Source organism: Crassostrea angulata, chromosome 8, assembly GCF_025612915.1.
Source record: "Crassostrea angulata isolate pt1a10 chromosome 8, ASM2561291v2, whole genome shotgun sequence".
In the NCBI taxonomy this organism is placed as follows: domain Eukaryota; kingdom Metazoa; phylum Mollusca; class Bivalvia; order Ostreida; family Ostreidae; genus Magallana; species Magallana angulata.
The window spans coordinates 37,360,592-37,381,190 of NC_069118.1; the positions used below are offsets into that span (position 1 = coordinate 37,360,592).

General features: G+C 35.0%; 2 protein-coding genes across 2 annotated transcripts; one reads left to right on the top strand and one right to left on the bottom strand.

Annotated features, from left to right (window-relative positions):
• Positions 1 to 175: 175 nt before the first annotated feature.
• LOC128158334 (protein SET-like) lies at positions 176 to 8,579 on the bottom strand. The gene is made up of 8 exons (XM_052821118.1): positions 8,189 to 8,579; positions 5,055 to 5,126; positions 4,664 to 4,781; positions 4,120 to 4,283; positions 3,580 to 3,659; positions 3,254 to 3,324; positions 2,762 to 2,848; positions 176 to 2,280 (listed from the first exon to the last, which is right to left on the bottom strand). The coding sequence occupies exons 1-8, from the start codon at positions 8,456 to 8,458 to the stop codon at positions 2,129 to 2,131; spliced, it is 1,014 nt and encodes a 337-aa protein (XP_052677078.1). The 5' UTR covers positions 8,459 to 8,579; the 3' UTR covers positions 176 to 2,128.
• An 80-nt stretch (positions 8,580 to 8,659) lies between these two features.
• Positions 8,660 to 20,178, top strand: LOC128158325 (uncharacterized). The gene is made up of 5 exons (XM_052821104.1): positions 8,660 to 9,230; positions 11,818 to 13,159; positions 14,640 to 14,810; positions 15,148 to 15,262; positions 15,974 to 20,178. Exons 1-5 carry the CDS (start codon positions 8,693 to 8,695, stop codon positions 17,903 to 17,905), a joined length of 4,098 nt encoding a protein of 1,365 aa, XP_052677064.1. The 5' UTR covers positions 8,660 to 8,692; the 3' UTR covers positions 17,906 to 20,178.
• Positions 20,179 to 20,599: the final 421 nt, after the last annotated feature.

Genomic DNA, 20,599 nt, shown 5'->3' on the forward strand with positions numbered 1-20,599 from the left:
TATGTACAAAGAAAACAAAGATTTACAGTAAAATGATGATGTTCATTTTAGGGGGCCATTTTAGGCCCTTATCATATATAGTCCTTTATAAGGATTTTGACATTTGTAAACAATATAAACTCCCTTTCTATTGATGGAGGTTGTGGTGAGTTCAAAAATAAAACAAAGACATAAATTTCTATCAATATATTTTATCTTCATCATTAATATGGTTTTTCATGTACTGTTATTACTTAAACTTCTCAATTCTCACAGGAAACATTATGACAATGCTGTAGTTCAAAAACTCAGAAGAATTTTAATGCTTTTAATACATAAACCTATTGTCTGTCCCAAAATATTTTTGCAGCACATTTCCTTAGATTATTCTATATTTATAAATACATCTGGGTTCTAACAATGTGCATTCAATAGCATGAAGAATTCCCAAGATTTCCCCTTTGAAACACCCCTTGTAGCTTGTCAGGTTTCAATACAAGGCTTAAAACAAAAAGGCTACGGGGATTTCCTTTGCACAAAGATAAATGTACTCAGATGATAATAATGAAAAATTGTGCAAGGTATTCCAAGTAACTTTAAAACGGAGAAAGGATATACCAGGTAAACACTTTCCATTATAAATCTCTGTAAGAAATTGGTTTTTGTTCTTGTGATTTTTTCCGAGTGAGAAATGGTAATGTGTCGATGAAGATACATGTACATGCATCTTGGATAATTTCCCTTTCATCAATTTTAATATCTTGGGACAGACTTTATTTAAATAGCAAATCAGAGATCCTGGCATGTTTATGGTACTATTTCAAACATTTTATCATTAATTTACACAAAATGAAACGGTTAACAATTGGCATGACTGTGTGGTTTTACACTTTTGAAATAGTCTGATAAATAAAGTATGGGCTACAACAGTGATTCTTGGAAATACCTCATACTTGCATCGTGTTGAATGGTCAGTCAGAATTAGAGGCACTTGCTACAATCATTTTTTGTTAGAGAGCAATCAAATTCAGCTTTAAATTCAGGAGAAGTAATTGTAATGAATAAATTTTGATAAGTACCAGGTATGTCTGAGAATTTTGCAAGACTTTGTAATAATGACAGAAACTGTGTGCTAAAACTTGATTCATAGAAATAATATATATTTGAACACCAAAGAAACTCTGATGTTTATATTAATTGTTTTAATCCAAAATAATCAAAATATCTTCCTCAACCCATGTATGATTTACAATGAGTTTTGTTTGAAGCATCTTTTATGTGCATTTAAAGCATGTCTTTACATTTAAAAGCTACCTTTCTTATTTGCTCCAACAGAAAACAATGAGGAATCAGACTATGAACTTGGTGTGTTTAAGAAATCTTCCCAATGGCGACAAAGTTTAAACCCATTCCTTTAAGGGACCAAAATGAAGTTGGCTTCACATTAAAAAAAATATTCTGATGGTAAATCTGACAGAAATAGAGACAGACTAATTGAAAAATGTGCACCAACTATTTCATTTCTGGGACATACATGTACATGTAAATAGTTAAAATGAGAACAAAATATACTTATGCTACATAAAACAATGATGGTTTTTTTTTAACTGGAGAACACCACCTTACATTAAGAAGGCTGGGTGGTCCACGTATTAGCCCTCAGATCGACTTTAGATTTCTAGAGATGATTTTTAAAGCTATAAACTATAACTTTGTAAAGAAAAATTCATAAAACTTAAAATATGAATATTTTTCTAATTTTTCACACAGAACTCTTCTTTATTAGGAGATCAATTTTGTCTACAAATGGCCATAACCATCCAGCCCTCTTAATTGCAGATTATATGACATCATGATGTCCAACCCGAAACATATCTACTGGCACCGAATTCAAAATATTTCAAAGCTTTATACTATATAGAATAGGTTCAATGAAACATACAAAACAACTTTTATGTGTATTTTTGTGTATACCACATAAGTAATGAGACAAACAAGTGCAAATAATTGCCTTATTTAACGATGCAAATGGGCTGTCCAACTGAACACAAGATCAAACAAACAACAATAAATAATAGTGTGTTCTAACAGTTAAAAATTTCAGCTGATGTATGAATATATATAAATGTGTTACAATTAATAGTTCCCTTCACTCTCCCCCTCCCCCCTCCTTTGATCCGTTTACGACCACTGGAGCTTCGCTTGACCCGTTCACTGCTGTCTTGGCTTTTGTAGGTTCCTCCTCTCCTTCATCAGCTGCCTCTTCATCATCATCTCCATCTTCAATCACCTCAACACCATCTGAGAAAAAAAAAAGATAGCTTGAATTCAGGAACAATATTACTAAGCAGGACAAGTTCTTCTCAACAATTGAACATTTGCAAACCCACGTACAGTATGGCAAAATAAACTATAAGAAAAAATAAATTCCTATTTTAATTTGTTTTTTAATCTTCCCACCCAGCAATTTTGGAGTATGAAAAGGCCTGTTGATACACCATACTGTGGAATCATTAAATTTTGTGGGGGCCAATTTTCGTGGATTGTTTAAATTTTACAGGTTCGAGGGGACGTAATTTCGTGTATTTTCGTATACATACAAAAAGATTATGACTTCATAGCCCTAGTTCATTAGTTCGTGGGGGTGTAATTTCGTGGATGAGAGGTAGCCACTAATTCCACGAAAATTGAGCCACAGTAATTAAACAAGTTATTTTCTAAAAAATATACCATATCTGAACCTTTCTTTGACTGGTGCTTTTACAATGCTCTTCGCTCTTACCATCATCATCGTCCTCTTCACCCCCAACAAAGTCCACCGTCTCAAATTCCTCCTCCTCTTCATCTTCCACTTCATACACTTCCTCACCTACAATCACAGATTAGAAACTTTAGAACCTTCATACTCCATACATGGACATGTACCTGTGATGTACACTGTAGTAGTTACAAACTAATTCAATATACATGTACTTGAACAAAGGTATTGAATTCTTGCACTATACACACATTTAGTCAAAAATTCAAATGGTAACTCGTCCAAAAAATATTAACAATACTGACAGGAAATTTCCACCAGATCAGAAAAGTGCTTCTGATTTGTAGGTTTGTGAGATATGTTTATTTACATGTAAATATACATTTGCAACTCAAATATTATTATAAGGGAAATCACTCTCATGCACAATACAACAAGAAATTGTAGGTCTATTGAATTTCGTTTACAGTCTATGCATTTGGTTCATGTGTTTGATTAATAGTTATAGAAATTTACCATCTTCATCATCGTCTTCATCCAGTACAACCACAGAATCATCCAAGTCTTCTTCATCATCATCTTCATCACTTAAACATAACAGGAGATAATTTTAACAACTAGATACAGCAAGTCTAAATGAGTGAATTTTTACATTAATATCATATATAATGATAATTATAGGAAGAAAATATAGAACATCAGTATCCGCAATGTTACTTTTTACAATATAAAAAAAGCTGATATAAATGCATTTTATGATAGGATGAATTACCTGATAAAACACATGAAAACTAACTTTGTTTCATTAGTAAAATATTCCAAAAACTACAAGCAACAGTTACCTCACTCCATTTTCATCTACAAATGATTCAGGGGCAAGATAATACTGCAAGGGGTTGGGCCACATGTCATCTTTGATTACCTGTTTAAAAGGAGATCAATATCATTTGAAAATCAAATAGGAGTCTTAATATCTACATGTATCTACCAGGGGCCACGCATCTCTCAGTTCAGTTTGGTTCAGAAAAAATTGTTTGTTTTGGTAAGGTTTATTTTCTTTTTTGTTATAAAATTAAATAATCTAAGAACAGTGACTACTACCGGTATATATATAAGAATGTTGTGCTGTAATTAGATGCAAGCAAAAATTAAAATATGTTGCAACTAAAGTACCATATATGGTACCTTGCTTTCCTATGTAGACCAGTAATGTAATTAAAATATAAAACAAATCAAAATGATACTGGAAAACAAGAACCAAACAAAACCCTTACTGTTTAACTGTTGCATAGAAAGTATAAAACACGAACTAGAAAATCAATTTTATTTTTAATATGAACTTTAACCCTAACTTTGAACCTTGACCTTCATGTCCTACAAACCTCAGCTATGTCATCAGCAGATGGATCGCTGACATCATTGAACCACGTGAAGAAGGTCCGTCCGTTTCCATGGCGACGTTTCCGGTTGGCTTGCTGCTGTGCTCTCTTGGTTAAGTCCATACCATCTTTCCACTTGATTTCTGTGGCATTAGACTCTGGATCCCCTGCAAAAATTATGGTTTAGTCCCATACATATTTTGATAACTTTCAAATCAGGATAATGGATTAGCATGGAATTTTTTTTTGAAAAGGCATACTATTAGTAAGTATATATTTTTCATTCAATATGACCCAATTTTTACTCCACTTATTAGTTCAACCAATCACCTACTTCCATTTTGTACAAAATATCCAAATTTAGAGTTTTTGGTTTATTTTCCAATTCAGACAGGTAAGAACAACAATATGACCTGAATTAAGGTACTGTCATAATAATCATAATGTTCTAATGTTTCAAATGGTTTAAATTGTGATTACAAGGATGGTGGGTTCTTCAGCAATGTTTAAAATGAAATTTCAAAACTAGTTGAAAAAATAATGTTACCTGTATTTGCAAGGTGAAACTCTTTGGAGATGATATCATTGCTAAAGTATGGGTTCTTGGAGAAGGTAAAACCAATTCTGTACCCCGATTTAATGTCATCAAATTCTTCAACATTCACCTATATTAAAAATAATTTCAACACTTAGATGGAGAGCAAGAAAATTGATATAAATTATGACGTTGATATAATGTAAAATTTTCAGAATAACAGCAAGATCTTTTGTTTAAGCATACCTTTCCAACCATATATATATTAATTTACAGAATGTACATCTGCAATTTATAATAGATATAGGGGTAAACCTCCAAAATTCTGAATCATTTATAATATATCATGTATAATAGATTCAGATAATACATATGAACATTCCTGTCCAACTTTTATTCTTACCGTAGTCAAATAGTGCAGACACTCTTCCTCTTCATCATCTAGAATTGCTGAGATTTGAGGATGATTCATAAACTTGTTATTGTTAAGAAATAGTTCAAATGAAAACCCAAAACAAGTGCAAAATAAGTAGATACGATCAAAATGGATGTCGGAAAAGGTCATCTGATGCACTAGCATTGTTACGCATGTACATTCAGGTTTGTTCCATTTACCTGTGCAAAGTTGTGTTTACAAAGTCTTCAAATAAAGTTTGGTAAATCAAAATAAAAGGAACACCCAAACAGGCGACAAGACAAAGTTTTCACATCATTTTAATGAGACATTTGGTCATATCATTACAATTGTAGCTTCAGTACATCATTGGGCCTGACAAAGGTACATCATTGGACCTGACAAAACAATGCCAAAAAAAAAAATATTATCTCCCTTTGTCACATAGTTAAACATCACCAAAAAAATGGATATTAAAATGGACAGGAATTTATTCATAACAGGATGGAATAAATAATGATGGACCAGACAAGGATTTAAACCAAGGCCCCCTAAATCTCTAGTCAGGTTCTCTACTATAAACTGAGCTATTTGGTGCTGGCCATTATTGTACTTGTCTGACCGTCACATTCTTCCACTCCATCAATTATCTTTGCCTTCGAATATCACCACAGGCTATTCCCTTGCAGGAGTTAACCTGTCAGTTCCAGGGATTGGCAACGCACCAGATGTAATGGGATGTGAGATGTAATGATGGACCAAAACCTATTTTAGAACTTTGACCCCCTGAGTCTCTAGTTTAAGGTGCTATACTAACAGAGCTTTTCAAACCGCAAGAGTTTGTGAACAATTCTACTCAAAGTTAAACTAAAATAAAGACATCAGAAAATAATTCCAACAATTTGAAAAAAGACTGGACAACATAACAATCTAAAACAAGAGGCCCATGGGCCACATCGCTCACCTGAGGAACAATAGGTATGATAAAGTCAGCTTAATGGAGTCATAATACAAACAATCTGGACAATGTACAATAATACATGTAGATCCTGTATAAATAAAATCCATTTTTCCCCCTTGGAACTCGGTTAGCCCTGATTGCTGCCAACATTTACAGGAGCAGACTTTAATCACCGCTCCTGCACATATATAGGGACTCAATGTTACGCAGGGAGGGATGACCGCACACCTACGCAACTCAACAGGTACCAACGTTAACGCAAGCAGGGATGACCGCACACTTGTGCCAACAGCTCAACCTAACGCAAGCAGGGAGTGCCACACACTTGTGCTAGAAAGGCCTGAACACCAGCAGGGATGACCATACAAAGCACCACCGCCGCAACCACCACCAATACAAGCAGGTATGACTGCACACTTGTATTAATGCGATACAGGGCAGGAATGACCGCACACTCTGTATCGAAGATTAGATAGAGCAGGGATGTCCACACACTCAATCTATAAGTACCTGTTCAAATTTAACCCCAAACAGTCGCTCATCATAATGCTGTAGACACTGTCCCTATATATGTGCCGGCCTAAAATAATTCATAGTATCTAAAAATTGGAAATCATAAATAAACAAACTAATCCGGCCTAACCCAAAACTTCTTATGCAGAACAACTTATATACATTGAATTTTTATTATTGTATAAAAATAATCATCACAATAATTGGTTAACAGTGGATGCATTAATTAAAATAATCAAGAATCAATAAATCAAGGGCAATAACTCAATACAGTAATACAAAAAGATTCTAATGAAAAAAAAGCTGCCTGCTTCAATTTTATAGTCATATCAAATGTTGAGTATTGCAGTTCTCAAAAAGATCCTTTACAATTGTTTATATATGGGATATTTAGCTACATCAAACTCTGAACCTTCTTGTGAGGCCGAAGAATTGTCCTGGAGCCAAAGTCTTAACAATTATAAAGAATCATCTTGCTGATTAGTTTCTGAGAAGAAGATTTTTAGAGATTTACTCTTAGACTATATATTCTTTTGTAAAACTTTTACACCCCCCCCCCCCCCCCGATGTGGCCTCACCCTACCCCCAGGGATCATGATTTTCACAACTTTGAATCTACACTGCCTGAGGATACTTCCACACAAGTTTCAGCTTTGCTAGCTGATTAGTTTCTGAGAAGAAGATTTTTAAATATTTACTCTATATATTCCTATGTAAAATTTCGACCCCCCATTGTGCCCCACCCTACCCCCAGGGATCATGATTTTCACAACTTTGAATCTACTCTGCCTGACGATACTTCCACAAAAGTTTCAGCTTTCCTGGCTGATTAGTTTCTGAGAAGAAGATTTTTAAAGATTTACTCTATATATTCCTATGTAAAATTTCGACCCCCCATTGTGGCCCCACCCTACCCCCGGGGGTCATGATTTTCACAACTTTGAATCTACACTACCTGAGGATGCTTCCACACAAGTTTCAGCTTTCCTGGCTGTTTAGTTTCTGAGAAGAAGATTTTTAAAGATTTACTCTATATATTCCTATGTAAAATTTTGACCCCCCATTGTGGCCCCACCCTACCCCCGGGGGTCATGAATTTCACAACTTTGAATCTACACTATCTGAGGATGCTTCCACACAAGTTTCAGCTTTCCTGGCTGTTTAGTTTCTGAGAAGAAGATTTTTAAAGATTTACTCTATATATTCCTATGTAAAACTTCAACCCCCCATGGTGGCCCCACCCTACCCCCGGGGGTCATGAATTTCACAACTTTGAATCTACACTACCTGAGGATGCTTCCACACAAGTTTCAGCTTTCCTGGCTTTCTGGTTCTTGAGAAGAAGATTTTTTAAAATTTCTCGAAATTTTTCATTAATTTCTAATTATCTCCCCTTGAAAACGGGTGTGGTCCCTAATTTTTACAACTTTGAATCCCCTTTGCCTAAGGATAATTTGTGCCAAGTTTGGTTGAAATTGGCCTAGTAGTTCTTGAGAAGATGTTGAAAATGTGAAAAGTTTACGGACGGACAGACGGACAGACAGACAGACGGACGACAGACAAAATGTGATCAGAATAGCTCACTTGAGCTTTCAGCTCAGGTGAGCTAAAAAACCATGCACAGCATCTGAAACCTGAAACATTTTCTGTTAAGAGTCACAAAGGATACTGCAGTTATCCAAAAATTGGAAATGTTCTTGATCATATCATTGCGCTTTTCATAATGTGGTTTCCTCAATTTGTTGTACTTCTGTTCAACTTTAAGGATTTCTTCACTGGCTTTCTCATTCAAAGCATCAATTTCATTTTGACAAGCATCAATGTCTTCCAAAGCCTTTTGTGTGGCAGAATCAAAATCTTGGCTTTGATCCCCTTCAAACGAAGAATCTGGATTGGATACCTTGGCCCGCTTTGCGGGTGAGGCTGTATCTGCAGACATTACTCACTACTTTCTTCTTCTGCCAACAGTTCAGAACTTTCCAAGTTTGGGATTTCACAAATTGCGGGAAGATGCACGCTTACTTCAAGGGTTTATTACGGATTTTGTCAAATGAATTTTGATTGGATAAATTGGAGGACCGGAAATGCAGGATTCTTAATTCAACGAATGAGCAATAAGAAAACAAATTCATGTTCGGGTCTTCTGTTTACATCCGGGAATTTGACAAACAAAATGGCCGACGAAGAAACGGCAGACCGCGACGATGCGAGTTGTTCTGTGGGAAATAACATATTCGAAATTTTGCAAAATCAATCAAAGACAGACGCAACAAAACCACAAGTATCTGTTCGAGTTGAAGACAAAGCTGACACAAACGGGAAGAGTAAGAAAGATCCATTTTTATTTCGTAACCTACCTGGGCTCCATGTTTCCCATGCTGTTGACCCTGTGCATGTTTCATCAGACAACAACAGCAAATTGAGCTCCTTTGATGAGTCTAGTTCGTCCCCCGAAAATAAAAGACTGCATTTAACAGTATCGCAGCAAGGAGCCAATATTCCGGATCCATGTGTCAGTCCTGAGTCCAATAAGAGAAAACGCATTCAGCATGACTACAGGAGGCTGTCTAACTCTGGGTACCTAGATGATTATGTTTGTCGTGAAGGAAGGTTTTCCTCAACAAGTGAATCAGAAGCTGGTGTCTCCCCATCCCCTCCAAAGACCAAAATGAAACCTTCAGTGAATGGTGCTTCAGTTGTTTCTCCAAAAGGTAGGTATTTGTGTGTTCTCTTTAGCCTTAGGTGATAAGTGGGCTGGCATAATCCTAATATCTTTGAAAACCATCATATTTCAATTAAATACAATATATTAAAATATTTCATCCAATGAAATAATGCGATTTATACCGAGTGCATCGAAAGGTAGACAAATCTTTTTAGGATTAAACAGTCAATTTTCAAAGTCTATAATTAAAAGGACCTAGACAAGATTTGAGCTGAGAATTTTCATATTTTATTTTTCCGTTTTTAATGTTTAAAATGTTTAATATGGCCATTTTTAATCTTTGTCAAAATTAGAGAGTCAATTATTGAGTTACAAACAAGATAAAGAGTATGGAATTCTTATTTTTGTTAAAAAAAAAAAAGCTTGTCTCGTTATTTACGTATGTGTTGTATTGGTAAAAGTTTCAATTAAATGTTGCTTTCTTTTGTCGATAATATAATTTTTTTAATGCATAGAATCAGTTTATCTTAATTGTCATGAGTTATTTTGTCCAAGATATTGTAATTTCTTTACTTTACATTGTTTGTAAACAAATATGTTTGCTTAACAATTCTTATCTCTGTATCTCTTGTAACTTGACTTTTAAGTTGTCATCATTCCAATTTTTTTCAAAAAATTTAAAATTATAAACAAGTGAACTATATTTTGATATAAAAATATATTTTGACCCTTTAGTCATTTATTGCATATCTAAGGCAAGTAGATGCAGAATGAGGGATGATTTTTATTAAGATGAAATTATGACAAAAATTTATAACTTAAGGTGCCTGTTTACTGAATGTTCACAAAAAATCATATGTCTCTGTTTTAACTACAGACTTAACATGCTTCCATGTTCGCATTTACAAGATTATAATTAGATCTGCAGCCAATCATAGAACAACATATCACTGAGTTTCATATTGAGATCTACCAAGGGTGTATGAGGTTCAGAGTAGACTGAAAAACCTTGGCTAGGGTAAACCTTGATTGAATTTGGAGACATATTTGTCACATATATTATCTTGATAGTTTTGACACCAAAAACATGCAACTTGTAAAAAAAAAAAAATAACACATTTATTGTAAATCCATTTGATCATGTTTTCCATAATCTTAGGTTTTAGTATTGGATTTCTTTTGGTTATTATACAGCAAAACTCGTTTATAACGAATTTCAAGGGACCATAGAAAAAACTTCGATATAGCCGTAATTCGCTATACGTTATAACGAATTCCTTAAAAAATATTATAGCGAATTCTTTGTAAAATAATTAAGGGTTTTTCCGGCTAACAGTTTTCTAAACTATCGTAAGTTATAAAATTAGTATTACCGTCATTTACAAAAATGTCAATATAACCATTTCATTTCAATTTTATAAAAAAAAATCCGTATATCATTCGATTTTGAGTATTTTTTATATGCATCTTAAAATTGCATGTTTCTTCAATGAAAATTGAAATGGAAAAAATTCGTTATAAAAATGATAAAATACGTTAAAATTTTGCCAGCAGGGGTCTTAAAATTACTTCGTTATAGCCGTAAATTCGTTATAGCTGTGTTCGTTATATACATCAATTTTCTATAGGTTTATATAAGAATTTTGCTGGGACATGAATAATAATTCATTATAGCCGTAAATTCGCTATATCCGTGTTCGTTATATTCGAGTTTTGCTGTATATGTCTATATGGTTATTCGATTGTAAAATTCTCCATTGGCTCTAAATACTCATCCTTTGAAGAAAAGAATATATACCAAACATCAGATAATCCTTTCCATGGGAAGATACCTCTAATTGTTTGAAGAGCTATGAATACTATGAATAAATTGCTACATGGTTTTTCCAAATGTAAAAGTGATTGTAAATTTAATTAGACTCAATGAGAAACATGTATTCCATAACAGCCCTATAGCAGATCCATTTCTGGATAAATGGTAAAGGTTTATCATGGGAGATATTTAATGATTATCCGTAGGATACTGCACCAGCATTTTATTTGATTGCGTTACGTCACATGCCATGTTGTTTGTCTTCAAAGTTTCCTTGAAGAGCCAGGCCTTTGTTCCTTATATACATGCAGGACTGATAATGATTTCCTTGAGCATGTTGATGTATGTTAGCGTTTTGTTCTGACAGACAAAAAGCACAAAGAGGAAAGTTGTTTGAATAATTACATTGATGATCCTGAGTCTGTCATTCAGCTAGTCTATAACATGTACAAGTTAAACTTTTCAAGATAGAGATTTCATACTCATGGTAATTGTACATTTTGTCCATAGCCATTAACAGATATTAATGTCAAAGTCAGCCTACTTGCAATTATAATGGTTTGATTGGTTACTTTACATAAGGTGTTTGATAAACACACTTTATTTTTTAAATCCTCTATAAATACCAAATGATTGGAGCCATTTTTTATCTACCTTTTTTCCTAGAGTTATAACTATACCACAACTACATGTACTTAATATTTTCACAATTCTTGTTTGATTAGAAATTTAGGTAACTTCACCGTAAGCAAAAAAATATCTTTATAAGATTAGAAATTATTTTTGAAGCATTAATTATAAACATTATTTTCTCCCCTAGGATCATCCCCTGGGAAGAAAGAGATTTTGGTGAACATTGGGAGTAACGATGTAAAAGACAGCCCTATCAAATTAGAGCCAACATCGGGGATTCCAGAAAAGAAGGAAAAGAAGCACCACCACCATCACTCCAAGCACCACCGACATCACAAACACAAGCACCACACAGAAAGAAGGCAAGGGCCAGCAGAACTCACTAACCAAAGTCATGTGGAGTCCACAGGTAAAAGTCCGGGTTTACTCGGTGACGTGACGGACTCGCCACAGAAAACCTACATTCTAAGTCGGGACGAGTTCACTAATACAATAAGGATTTCCTCCAGCAAGAAGCGCATTGTGAACAACTGTGGAGTACAAGTCAACCTAAGGAGACGAACTGAAAATAAGTATGTGCAGGTGAATTTGTCAAGGAGGCATGATACGTCAGGTGTTCAGACACCTGAAAAGGTGAGTGTGAATGGACATAGCATTAAACACAGCGTGATAACCGGCTCGCGGGTGTCTCGAGGGGTACAGACTGTTCAGACTGCAGAAAGCACAGCTAAGACCCCCAAACCAATAGAGATCGTACCTAAAACAGAGAGCACAGCTAAAACCCCCAAACCAACAGAAAGACAGCAGCACAGTGAGAAAAGTTCCGAAAGGAAAGAGGAGAGCATAGACACTGAAAAATTGATCGATTCAAAGTTTGTTCCATATGATAAACATCTGTCCGCCACTTGCGTAGATAATCCGCTTGTGAAATCGAAATTTAAACATCTGATGCATTTGGAGCAGTACCCCAATGGTGGAGCGTTAGTTCTTCATGTGTATCAAAGTGAAATCTCTAAACTGTCTCCAGAAGAGATGGAAGAATTTGTGAGGGACTATTTTGACTTTGTGTATGGGGAGAGCAGTGAGGGGGTGGCACACTGTGTGATGGGCATTGTGCACGACGCAATCACAGACATGCCTGATTTCATTGATTACTTTGCAGAGAAACATCCAGAAATCATCGTCAAGGCAGGAGTTTTGGGCAAGTCAGACATTGAAACAATGACAATGACGAAGTATCAGGAACAAATGGTGAAGTCTTACATGAATGGAACTTTTCGGTGTGGACCCCTCCTGCAGATCAGTTTAGTGGGCACAGTGCATGAGGAGGTGGGGGGATTCTTTCCTGCCTTTTTAGATGTGCTGGAAGCCAACCCGTTCCTGAAGGTGGTGATGCCCTGGGGTTCTCGCTCGGTGGTTCCCGACATGCCCAGAAACCGGAGCAATGATGGACCCATTCTGTGGGCAAGGCCTGGGGAACAAATGGTCCCCACGGCAGACCTCCCGAAGTCCCCGTATAAACGGAAAAGGTAAGCCAGTACATGTACATTCTATTTTGCCATTCCTCTTCATATCCTGTGTGGTTTAATTGAGAATGGAGCTTTACATAGATTTCATTTTAGTACTGTATTAATCTGTAAGTGTTTTAGTGCAGTGCTGTCAAATACTAGATTTTGAAAAAATACTCCCAATTTCATTATTATTATAATGCATATTGACTATATAAATAATCTGAAATTATTTTTGTCAATGATATATTTTTTAATCATCTATGCATAGTATGCATCATTAAAATGTATAGATCTATATTTAAAATTGTGTCAAATGATGTATATTATAGAAAAGAAATCCTTGAAATAGGAAATTGAATGGCAATGAAAACACTTAATATAAGTGACTCAAGATCGGGGAGCACATAAATGTACAATTAAGAATTTAGACCACACATGTATATACAGTGAAGCCGATTTTTGCAGTGGAAAATTTTATGGTTGTATTTTAAAGTAGAAATTGCTGTACTAGTAAATAAGTGTTAAAGTTAATAGGTTGTCAAAAATTAATTCTATATTTAACGACACTTAAAGATTGGTTCATAAGTGGAACACTGGAAGTGAAAACATTTTGGCAACAAAATTATTTGTTTTGAAGAGGAAAAAATAATTTTATGAGATTTTTTTTGTCTAAATGGGTTTGATTAGAATAATGAGATATTAGATAAAATTGAATTGATCCCAGTAGGAAATATTTTTTTAAGTCTGCAGTTAATATTCTGATGTATAACTGAAGAGAAAGTTTCTTGAGGCAAAATGTAGAAATAGCAGAGCTTGAAAAAAAAAATTTCTTAATATTTTTATTCATAAAAAGTTATATTGTTCATCATGTTCATGTACACATCACGTTTGTAATGGGACAGTGAAGCAACTTTGAAATGATCAGAAAAAACTACTATCATATATTTGATACTATCACTCATGTATACTGTATAAGCACTGGCTCGATCTGAATTACATATAGTTTTACTATCTATGATCATCAGAGTGGTATACTGTAATTTCATTTTGTAATGCCAGCTTGCTATAGCTCCTAGCTGTCCCAATTTTTGTTCAACAAGAGACCCATTAAGTGAAAGCTATCGTCAAAATTGCTTGCTGAAATGCTCTCTATCTGAAACTCTTTGTCATCTGCTAAAAAAAAAAAATTGAAATTAAATGTAGGGAATTTCCCACATTTTATAAGGATGTACATCCAATAACTGTGGTATATGTATATTTTCCTCATCTATTGATTAAAGTTTGCTTTAATTGTTTTTTGAATGGCAATCCCACTTTTCTGACACGTGTCAAGCATTCTTAGCCAGTACGTCACTGCAAATTTATATGCAAGTTGAGGAAAAATCTTAACAAAATATGCAACTTTTTGTCATACAGCCTTTAAAAATAGCTAATAGCTAGAGATATATATGGATATTTTTAGTTAAAAGGTCACTAATCAATATGTCTGTCTATGTAGGGGACTGAATGAGTTGAAGAATCTCTCCTATCTTCCTCGGGCCTCTGAGCCTCGGGAGAACTTGGTGGAGGATCGGACTCGGTGCCATGCTGATCACGTGGGTCATGGCTTTGACCGGATGACCACTGCTGCTGTTGGCATGCTGAAGGCGGTCAAGTCTGAGGAGCAGGAGTAAGTCTACCAAGCTCTCGTGTCTCTGTACAAGAGAGACAACTCCTGCCTTTTTCATGTGTTATTATCCTCAAAAATATAATCTGTTTTCACACATAATGTTCATGGAAAATTTGCAATACTGCTTGATGCAATATCCTTATTTTAAAGAATGTGCAAATTAATGGTGTTAAAAATGAATAAACATGTGTAGTTACAACAAGAATGAACATGTACAAAGCATTAAGAATTTAATATTTTAATCTGTTTGAAATTTTAAATTCATTTAAATCTGATTATTATGATTGAAACAATGTGAGTAGTTTTGTCTGACTGTGGTGTGTTTGCTTTGACGCAGTGGTTGCAGCAGTGACTCGCGGGCCGTGAAGGACGTGATCTGCTTCCACTCAGGAGATTTTGTACAGCTGGTGGACAAGCTACAGCTAGATCTACACGAACCACCTGTCTCACAGGTAAAATATAAACGTGGTAAATAGTCACACTAAACCCCCTGTCTCACAGGTAAAACATAAACGTGGTAAATAGTCATACTAAACCCCCTGTCTCACAGGTTAAAATAAAACAAATTCAATGAATTGTCACAGGTAATAAAGAAGCTCAGTTTACTGTCACAGGTAAAATAGAAACTTGGTATAGAGACTTTGGACATATATATATATATTCACTTCATATATGAACTTAAGTTCAAATTTGACTTTGGTATACTGTCACAGGTTTAAAAAAAAGTTTGGTTTACTTTTACTAGTAAAGAATGTAAAAAATAAACTTAGCATAAAGGCACATGTAAAATAGAAACTCGATAGGTTGTCACAGGTAAAATATGAATTTAGGTTAAAAAAAACTAACGCTTTATAACCGTGCAAAGTTTGTGTAAGCAATGTCCTCACATTAAATAATGGTACCAGTAAGAGGCATCTACTCCTTTTGCAATGCTTTCAAAATGCTTGTTTAAAGTGCCATGATATCCAAGCTCACTTTTTATTTTATGCCATGTGTGCATAAAAATAAGGATATGAAATACCAGCAGTACTTGCCTTACCTTTTAGAATATAAATGGTTTTGACTGTAGCATCCTCTTAAAACCTGTAAAATTATACAACTTTCAAAAATGAAATTTCAATATTAAATATGTACTGGTACATGATTTTTTCTCCACATTTCAGTGTGTTACATGGGTGGAAGATGCCAAGTTAAACCAGCTACGCAGAGATGGAGTCCGTTATGCTAGGATACAGCTGCGAGACAATGATATTTACTTTATTCCTCGTAACGTGATCCACCAGTTCAAGACTGTGTCAGCGGTCACCAGCATTGCGTGGCACTGTCGTCTCAGCCATTACTACCCAGACATCCCCGAGGAGGGGGAGGGAGTCAGTGTTGAATCCATTGCCAAGCCGTTAGATTCTAGTATCTCCACAGAAGAGACGGAAGAGAAACCTAAGAAAGTTTTGGAAGAGAAAATCCATTCTACAAACCATCCTGAAAAGAAACCAAAGGTTCCTTCCTCACATAGTGTAGAGAAAAAGGAGAAGTCGAGTCATCATCACTCAACTCCGGATAAAAAAGACAAGGGACATTCCTCTGGTACTTCAGATAGGAGAGACAAAGTTCCATCTCTTGCTACTCCCAGCAAAAAAATCAAAGTTGTCTCAGGTGAGGTACAGGATAAGAAAGACAAAGCGTCCTCAAGTGGTGGTACCCCAGATAAGAGAGACAAAGTGTCCTCAAGTGGGACCCTGGATAAGAGAGACAAATTTTCTTCAAGTGGTACCCCAGTTAAGAAAGACAAAGTGTCCTCAAGTGGTACTCCCAATAATGGAGACAAAGCTCCATCAGCTGGTACCCCAGACAGAAAGGAGTCTCACAAACACCAGAGTTCTGGTGAGAAGGGCTCCGATAAATCTCACAGGCACAGTAGTTCGTCCAGTGACCGAAGCAAAGAGAAATCCTACAAACATCATTCTAGTTCATCCAGTCATTCAGACAAGTCCCTGAAACGGCCCCGGGAAGAGTCAGGAGACAAAGACAGTGAAGTGAAGAAAAAGCATTCAAAAGACTCTCATTCTGATAAACACCCAAAACATTCGGGCATGGAAAAAGTTCATAAACACTCAAGTTCTAAGTCCAGTCCTTCAAAATCTCTCCTCCATGGACAAAATTCTGTAGAAAAATCATCCAAGCATCACTCTGATTCTCCTAAACGAGAGCACAGCGACAAGTCAAGAAAACATCATTCGAGTTCCTCAGGGAAAGAGAGTAGGGACAGAACACCTCAGAAGAGACCCATGTCATCTGGGGATGGTCAAGGGGAAACGACGCCCATGAAAATGGCAAAGACAGATCGGCAGCAAAGTGCAGAAAAAACTCCCACAAAGTTCTCAGTTTCTTATTCCAGCCCAGAAAGCGGAAAGGAGAAAGGTCACCAGCAATCTACCCCAAAGAAACACAGTCACAGCAACCATTCATTATCCAGTGGGGGCAAGGCGGAGAAATCTCATCCAAAGCAAGCAGATAGCAGCAACAGCAGCAGTGGTGGTGTTGGAGACAGTGAGAGGAAAGACAGAGTGAGTGAGAGTGAGAGAACATCAAAGGTGTCACAAGTGAAGGAGGAAAAGTCAGAGGACAGATCTGTAACTGTGTCTCATTGCGAAAGCAGGAATAACAATAATCTCCCAACTCCCACCTGTAAAATGGAAGTTGAAGTCAGTAGTGAGAAAGTGACAGTGCAGACAGAAGATGTCAGTGTGGGGAATGATCAGCATCTTGTGGCATCAGTCAGTGAAAAATCAACTGATATTGTGGACAAAGTTGAAAATGTGGATCAGCCTTCAACAGACGTAGTTCAAGAAAAGACTCCTTTTCCTGTAGGAAAAATTGATGAAGAAACGGATGTGGTGAAGTCTGATAAACTGAGTCCATGTGTTGTGGATGATCCATCAGATCTGAACTTGGATAGAAACTCTACCGTGGAAAAAAACTCAGTTTTGGTGGAGACTATGTCGAATGGCTCCAACTCCAAGGTACCTGAATGTAAAGAGTCACTGGAATCTTCCACTAACATTCAATCTGTTGATGTGGAGAAGAAAGAAACGTAGCGAAATGTGGAAGGGAATATGGATTTAAGGTTGTTTATGCACTAAAAGGATTATATATTTTGATTTCTTTCCATGTATTTTTCGAAAGAATGACATGGACATCCAAATCATTTGGGTATACTTCTATTTGTGAGTAGATTTCAACAGTTCTAATGTTTTATCAGAAATCAATGGTATGCAAGCTAAATGCAATACATGTATTATGTATCACTGACAGTTTTAGTTGGTTTCAGTGTCCAAGCTGATTCATCATTTGAATTAAAAAAGATCAAATTGGAAATATAAAATGTATTTATGAATCTCAATATACATTGTTTAAGAAATGAGAAAAGTTCAATACTTCCATATTTGGTACTTTGGTTTTGGGGAATTTTGTTGAATCCTCGGCAAATTAAAGGGGAAGGAAACTAAAAATATGTTGTACAATAAATCAATTAATTATTATCTACTATAATTGTAAATCGTATTTATTTTCATTAAAAACCCCGGAACAATGAATAAATCAAGAAAATCGATCGCTTAATTTAAATTTCCCGCCGCCATTGAACTTTAATCAATGACCTCACACCATCTATTCCGGTTTGTTTTATCAACATAACATCATGATATTCGCTCTAAATGACAAGTTCTGGAAAATTTGAAACAATATTGATTTGAGACCGTTCTTTTACCTTTCCAAACTACAAACTAACGTCAAATGGAGCATGTTCGTTGAAATCTAAAAGCGGGGGTTAGTGTCGGAGAAATCTCCGCGTAAATGTGGAAATTGTCAACAGATGCCAAGTATCATAGAAAATGTCTGCCGTCACATGGTAATTCCGAATTTAAAGAATGAATTTTAAACATCCCGATTACAATTATAACATTCATTTATTCAGGTAGCGAAGACCTTGACTTGGAATAAAGAATTTAATCGAGGTTGTTTTCAACTTTGAATGATGGCAGATTAATAGCTGTCATTTACTTATAAAAATGCATATATTTATGCATACAATGATACATGTATTTATTCTTTAGATTGACGAGTGAACTCAAACATTATCAATTTTGTTTAGTCGATTATTTGAGTAACAGAAAGGTATAAACCAGCGTTAATTATATTCAGAGCACTGTGTACATTCAATAGTATATGTAAACCAAACCGGAATAGATAGTGTGACGTCAAAATAATTAATTTTTTTGGTTTTTTATACAAAAGAGTTCTACATCATGTCAGCCTCCAGTAAATACGATTTCTCCAACTTCAAACGTTCGTTAAAGCTTAATTACGTATTTTATGTTCAAAACAGCATGACTACATGTGATAATTTACACCACTTTATTAAAATAAATAAATTATGTTTTTGACTTTCCTTCCCCTTTAAAGGAAGTAAAGAAATGATTACTAGGATTTATACAAAATTATTTGTTTTGTTCTATCACTTATTCTTTCTTTTGGACAATGGTTCATTTCAGGATAGTTGTTTTTTTCCTGTCAGTAATTTATCAAACATTACAATTACATTACTATGTTTACATTGGCTTTAATGTACATGAGCAATTGGTTTTTTTTTAATTCAGTCACAAAGGCAGCTACCTCTGAACATACAATTGTGTGTAATTATTTATATGATTCCTTATTGTGTACCAACCAAAATCATGTTACATTTGAGAACTTCTCTACTGCCTAATAATGTTTTTTTTTTTTTTAGGTTGTTGTGAATTTTATGCATAGATTTGTATATGTACATGTATACAAATGAAAAGAAAAGAACCTTGAGTAGAACAATTAAAAGGGTTGGATGGTCAGGACGATTTCTATACTTAATTAATCACCTAAGAAAAAGAGTACTGTTTAGAGATTTAGAAAAATATTCTAAAGCTGAAATACATGTATTTGGAATTTTTGTTCCTAAACAATTCAGTCATTTAAAGCTACTAAAGAGAAATAATATCTAAGTATAATAGGTAGATCTGATGGAAATGACCTCATTTGATGTTTGATAAAAGTACCTTGGCCATTCTGTTTATATGAAATCATTCAACTTATTTTGGGGCAATTTTCATGGATTACCGATTTTTCATGAATTCATTTATGGCAGATTTGCATGAATGAATAATAAATAAAAACTGTTGGATTCAAATTTGTCCCAAATTGAGCAACAACAAGTTCTAATGATTCCACAGAAGATTATGGCATTAAAAAAAAGTGCGCTCTTTGATTAAATTTCATTGTACAACCATGCTTGACCATTCTGTAGAAAATACAGATACCCTCTCTTGAGCTTAAGAGACAGGCTACCTAGTGCTTAGTGGTTTTACTTTGCTTAAAAAAATTTTTTTGTTTGGGGGGGGGGGGGGGGGGGGGGTTAGTCATGAAGGATTATTGGTGTATTTACATATTTACATGTAAAATAATAGGGCTTTAATAGAAAATGCAACAGATTAAAGACTTATAAATCTAGATACATTAGAACTGTTTGTGTATATACAACCTTTTTATATGATCTTTATATGACATGTATTCATATGTTTGCATTGTATATTATTTGTTTTCAAAGATATCTATTTTAATGAAACAAGACTCTCTGAAATGAAGTATTTTAGGTTTGATAAGTTTGTGAGGAGCCCAGCATTGTATTTTTGGTGTAGTTTCCTCTGTTACTGTACATACAAGTCTCTGTCCCTGCACTGTTGTATGATATCATTAAGTGC